General features: G+C 37.4%; 1 protein-coding gene across 2 annotated transcripts; it reads right to left on the bottom strand.

Annotated features, from left to right (window-relative positions):
• Positions 1-595: 595 nt before the first annotated feature.
• Positions 596-5,886, bottom strand: LOC137812739 (centromere protein C). 2 transcript variants are annotated; one of them, XM_068614912.2, is made up of 10 exons: positions 3,826-4,207; positions 3,497-3,714; positions 3,324-3,412; positions 3,113-3,227; positions 2,856-3,007; positions 2,194-2,712; positions 2,003-2,112; positions 1,277-1,373; positions 1,091-1,198; positions 596-875 (listed from the first exon to the last, which is right to left on the bottom strand). In XM_068614912.2, the coding sequence occupies exons 1-10, from the start codon at positions 3,967-3,969 to the stop codon at positions 751-753; spliced, it is 1,677 nt and encodes a 558-aa protein (XP_068471013.1). In that variant the 5' UTR covers positions 3,970-4,207; the 3' UTR covers positions 596-750. The 2 variants fall into 2 exon arrangements, with proteins under 2 accessions (XP_068471013.1, XP_090155268.1); XM_090299142.1 differs by lacking the exons at positions 2,194-2,712; positions 2,856-3,007; positions 3,113-3,227; ... (1 more) ...; positions 3,497-3,714; positions 3,826-4,207 and adding exons at positions 5,391-5,463; positions 5,571-5,886.
• Between the last annotated feature and the right edge of the window lie 114 nt (positions 5,887-6,000).

The raw sequence follows: 6,000 nt of genomic DNA, 5'->3' as shown, positions 1-6,000 counted from the left end.
TTTAAAATTTATAAATAATTACATTTATATAAAACACAGCCTAATATCTTTGTTTTATATAAATTTAAATATAAATTATTTAATAATTAAAAAGCATTTATTAACTTTTGAGAATGTGGGAAGCTAAATTATGAACCAATTGAACTTGAAATTCATTTACTGTTTAAGTTTTGAAAAGTGAACCAATTCATTATCTTGTTTGACTTTTTAAGGTTAACAAAACTGAATCAATACGCCACCTACTTTTACCGTTACTCTCACTTCATTATACAGGAATTTCTCTTAATTTATATACTCAGGAATTTCTCTTAATTTATATACTCTGTTTGACCTTTTAGATTCAATATACTAAAACAAATTCAGTTTCACTGTTATTTTCCCCTTTATTTTATATGAATTTCTCTTACTTTTATGAATCCCCTAATAAAAATAGTGGAACAGTTATCTCTCCTAACTCCACTAAGTAACATAACAAGGATTACTTTTAAGTGCATGAACTAATGTAGTTTTTTAACTTCAACAAAATTCACTCTTTTTTTTTGTTGGTACTAGTTAAGAAGACTTAGATTAATTTATGAGTAAATAACAACATAAGGGACTTAACACAATTAATTAATCACTTTAGTTGTCTGGTCACTTTACTGACTATAGCTACAGACAATGTAGTACAATAGCACTGAATAATCCATGGGCAGTGATGTGATAAGAATCGATGTTACAGAAAACAAATCTGAGGAACTTATTTTATATTCAATATAGAGATGCCAACTCGAAAAGCTCTTTGTGTAGATCTGATACATAGGACTTCACTTTCATAGTCGGTTTTCCATCAGTTCCTGGAGACATGCACTTCACCCCAATGACAGTAGCCAAACCTGCAAACATGGCAAGTACAATTCTCTTAATCCTGTGTCCATAATAAAGAACTTCACAATCAAAGTTAAACTTGAGAAAACGGAAGAAACTCCCACTTAAATGGTAGAATTTAAGCTACTGTTACCCTTCAACCAAAAGTTATCAATAAGGGAAAATAGTTGTTATATAACAGTGTGGTCAACAATGACTGATAGAGCAAAATGATTTTACTTACTTTGGTGTACGCGGCCATACACCGGTCTTTCCCCTTTCCAGTATTCCAATGGCCTTGTCCTGATCCTGGTGCTTCTCCTTAATCCATCATTCCATGATGTACCGGAATCTGGGAACAGAGATTAATTATTTCACAACAAAAGGAGTTCTTGAAAATAAATGGATGAGATAAATGACAAGTAGAAACCTGCAAGGCTCTTGCGTTTCGAAACATTTTTTTTCGCACGAGATTTAACTCTCTTTTTTTGATTTTTAACAGGCTCCATAGAATCGTCTGTCTTTTCCTGTATCAGAAGTCACACAGTCAATTCTTTAAAAACCAAACTAGCCTTAAAATTTTGAGATGGTGATTAATCAGACTTGTGTGGAATCATGCCAGGGAAGCTAATCCAAAACTAGTTTAATAAAATAGTAATACAGAAACCAATTTTAAACACGAATATTTGTAAATTTCTAATTATAATTCAATTCTGCACCATCTGTTTACTATCTGAATTGTATGGTTAACTTAATTTTACCTTTTTCTAGTAGGATAGTCAGGAAACTGAAAGTGCATCGATAATTAAGTATGGCTGCCTTCCACCAAGTGATCTAACAAATTACGTTTTATCACATTCAAAGTATGGTAAATTATTCCTACAATAATTTTTTTATCACACGTATTAACAATTTACTGATCCTCTATCTCTATCACATTATGCATCTGTTCTCTTCTTTATGTCATTTATAAATAATAAAAAATATTGAATAAATTAGTTGTATTACTATAATTTTTCTGTATAAAGCACCTTGACTGTTCCCATATCAATTTTCACCATTTAAATTGCTGATATATGATAAAATGATTGAATTATGGCACAAGTAATTTAAACATCGAGACACGTAAGAAAAATAAATGGACAAATCTTGTAACCTGTACAATATAGGCTTGATATTCAGTGGGATTTGATTGATCATCTTCTGATCTGCTGGCTCGTTTATCCACAGCACTGGCTTGATATCCAGCAGGATCGGATTGATCAGCTAAGGCAAACCACAACAGAGTTAGTATGTATGTATCATAAAAGGTACATTAAGGCTAGTCCAAAACCGTACTGGTCTTACCAACTGCAACAACATGTTCAATCATGCGAGTATTCATTTCATTCGGCCTCCCAGAAACCAGATTGGGTTCTGAATTATCCATACTGATTTCATCAAGTGAAAAAGAATCCAGTGATTGCCTTGACCTTGAAATGTGCTTCTGCAGTGACAAAATTGAAGCAAATGGACTTCTTGGAGGGGTGGGTGAAGATAACTGCTGCACAGTGAACTGTTCAGACTTTTTAAGAGGTGTCTTCTTATTCGTAATTATTCCTTTCAACAAATTATCTATGTCGGATAAAGCCTTCCTTGGCTTTGACTTGTTCCCTTGCAATGACTTGTTCCTTTGCAATGATTTCAGATCAGTCACTTGACTATCTGGGAAGATCGGAAAAGAAAATTTATCTACAGCTACGAGTTTAATCTGTAACCTCTCTTGCAAAAGACTAATTGCCCCATCCCCCTCTAGATCCTCAGAATTGCAAGAAAGCAATCCATCCAACAACTCATCAAACTCGTTCCCTTTAATGGCAGATGAATCTGGAGCAAAAATACATAATCAGTGCGTTTGAAGTATTGAAAAAAAGGGGAAGTAAAAGCGCACTGAATAGTCCGATTTTAGGAGGACAAAAATCAGGCCTGCCAGCACACTCATATAGTAGAATAGGGTTGCATTCACTCACCCATTACTTCTTTTTCCGAGGATATCATATAGGCTTCATCTACGTCAATTTTCTCAGCCAGGGGATCAAGAGTCTGAGACCCAAGCGCATCCTGGGAGGACAGAACACTTTCAGAGGTTTCTCGGGGATAACGATGCTTGTATCTGATTGGCCTGGCCATTATGACATTAAGCTCGAGTTAAACAACAGATAAAAGAAATACAAACATCACAGAGAACACAATTTAGACAGGGTATCGTAGTATTATGAGAGGGTACAATTGATCATTCCGCAAAAGCCCAGGTCGACGTTGTCGTGGTCTAGTGGACAAGCTATCTTGATCAGACTCAAACGAGGCACCACCCAGCTGCTTCTGTATCTCCCTTTTAGCATCTAGCCATCAAATGCAAACCCAATAAGACAAGAACAAGCCTCGGAGAACTGAATCTCGTTCACATGAAGAGAAACAAGAAACAAACAGAAACTTACTCTCCAACCGTTCATGGGCCAAGAAGAATTCCGCCGGATCTTTCAAGCTATCAAGGTCCAAAGTTGGAAGCAAACTCTCAACAGAGGGCCTGTAACAAAAATCCAAGTCAACAAAACAATCAAACGCAAAAGACATTAACCGATAAAGTGGTGGTCCGGGCTATAAGCATCACTTTTTAGTAGGCTTCATAGAGAAGCGTGGACGTTTGAGCCCCAACCCAGGTCTCTGTTCCCGACGAAATTCTCCATCCTCTCCTGCATCATTTGTTGTTTGAGAAATTGATGTTGTTTGAGAAATTGAGTCTCGAAAAATCTCAGAGTCGAACAGATTAGGGTCATCATCCAAAGCAAGCTTGGCCTCCTGCACCAGTTTCGCGGGACTTCGCAAGGCCTGTGCAAACACGGTAGCATGAAATGGAAGGCAGTGCTAGAATTAAAGCTAAACGCAAGTGAACTAGTTTGAAACGATAGAAGAGGAAAAAGGGTTACGATAAGAACTCACCATGGATTTGAGGTGAGAGTGGATGGTGTGAAGGTCTAAGTCTGAGTTGTAGGGTTGGGAAGGTGGAAGAGACGGCGAAGTGAAGAGGGAAATTCCCCAATAATTGGCGAGAGGATCCACTAATGCATCACCTTCTTCCTCCATCAAGCATTGGTTTTGGAGAATCGAACAACCAAACCCTAGGTTCGTGTTTTGGTTTTTTCTTTCGATTCAAAATTTGAAAGCTAACGGTGAGCGGGGAGTATAAAAAAAATATATAATAAAAAAAGTTAAAACTTCATATTAAAAACGTGGACGGCAGGATTCGAACCGCCAACCAAACTTGCTCGATTAACATCGCAAAGTATTGGCCGACCGAACGCCTGCTTGCTCGATTAACATCGCAAGTATTTGCCGAACGATTGCCCGCCTGTTCGAATAACATCGCAAGTGCCGGCCGAACGCTCACCAAATTTGCTCGATTAACATCGCAAGTGCCGGCCGATCTCCAACCAAACTTGCTCGATTAACATCGCAAAGTATTGGCCGACCTACTGCCCGCTTGCTCGACTATCATCGCAAGTAATGGTCGGCTGCCGACTACACTTGCTCGATTAACATCGCAAGTACCGGTCGACCGCAACCTACACTTTCTCGATTAACTTCCCAAGTAAGCTGGCCACCTATCCTTAGTTGTTCGATTAAAGATCACAATTAAATGGCCGATCACAATTAAAGATCACAATTACATACATACAGAGTTAGTATGTATGTATCATAAAAGGTACATTAAGGCTAGTTTAAAGAAATATTTTCGGCTGATTTCATAGATCAAGGGCAACTTAAGAGGAGAGTTCAAGACTGTGACATGAATCAATGGGAGGGGTAAACTACAACGATCAAGTCATTTTCATTGAGATATTCCATAAATATATGTTTTGGCAGAGCATTTTCGGGCTTTGCATTCACTAAAAGTATAAGCTGCTCCAAATAGCCTCTACAGTATCACTATTTTCAGGGGTTATGTTCATTAAAAAATCTACATTTGATAATAGAAGCTCTTCTATGACTGTGCTTAGCCTGCCCTCAGCTCTAAACTTCTTTTAAGGAGAAGACAAAACATTTAAGTAGTCTTATATTGCACGTTCTGGAAACTCCCGTGTTGGTTTCTGTTACATTTACGGTAAATGGTAAGAAAGATATAAAATTTACTACGAAATGATCAAATACAACTGCACTCTGAGCAGAGATCAGGAACATGACATCATAGCTTCAGCCTTCAAGTCAGAGAAGCATTAATGCATGCGCACAATTTACCCAGAGATGCAGGTTGAAAGAACTCTCTGCATAACCTTTTAGCAGAAATGCATATCCTAAGCCAACAGATTTTCAATGCAATAAACTAGCCTTGCATATGACAGTGGTGCCCATGTACACACCAAATGCCACTGTTCTTTTTTCTTTTATTTTGGTAATCATGCAAAATGAAGCATTTTGCAGGGAAATACATTCTGAACGTGTTTAGGCATTCTGCTTTCAGTTATTTATTCTGAATATAACTCAGAAGCAGGTGAATATATACATACCTGGTGAACTGACCATGTTGAGATTTGTATCATCAGTTGGAATGGAAGTTGTAAATGTCTGCATATTTCCTGCCTGTGTCAATCAGAACACAAAAGATTGATTAAGATTTTCATTGTTACAACTCTGCAAAAGCCAACTACTTAATTTATGACACTAATTTTTTTCAAAATGAAACATACTTTGTCCTTGGATTGACAGGATTCATTTGCCTCAATATTGAACCTGTCCTCAACGTCATCCATAACCCTTTCACCCATACCACTGCTTTCAACATTTATGTATGTGTCCAATACTGTACTTGGCTTGATAACAGCAACAACATCTTCAACCATCTGTGCATCAATATCCAAACTGTCCTCAATGTCATCCATAACCCTTTCGCCCATATCACTGCCTCCAACATCTACATCCATGTGAACAAGAGGTTCATATGAATCAACATTATCATCAAACCTGAGTTCCCTTGAATTATCCACAATGGACTTTTGAGGAGCACTTGAAAAATTTCTGGCAGTGTCCTCGGCCAAACTTGTCCTACCAACTGTCTTTAATTGAGGACACAATCAGATCATTTGATGACTTCTCATAACTCTCCTCCTTGGAAATATC

Source organism: Phaseolus vulgaris, chromosome 2 (genome assembly GCF_051622355.1).
Source record: "Phaseolus vulgaris cultivar YP4 chromosome 2, ASM5162235v1, whole genome shotgun sequence".
NCBI lineage: Eukaryota > Viridiplantae > Streptophyta > Magnoliopsida > Fabales > Fabaceae > Phaseolus > Phaseolus vulgaris.
This window is presented reverse-complemented; position numbering and strand designations above follow the sequence as displayed.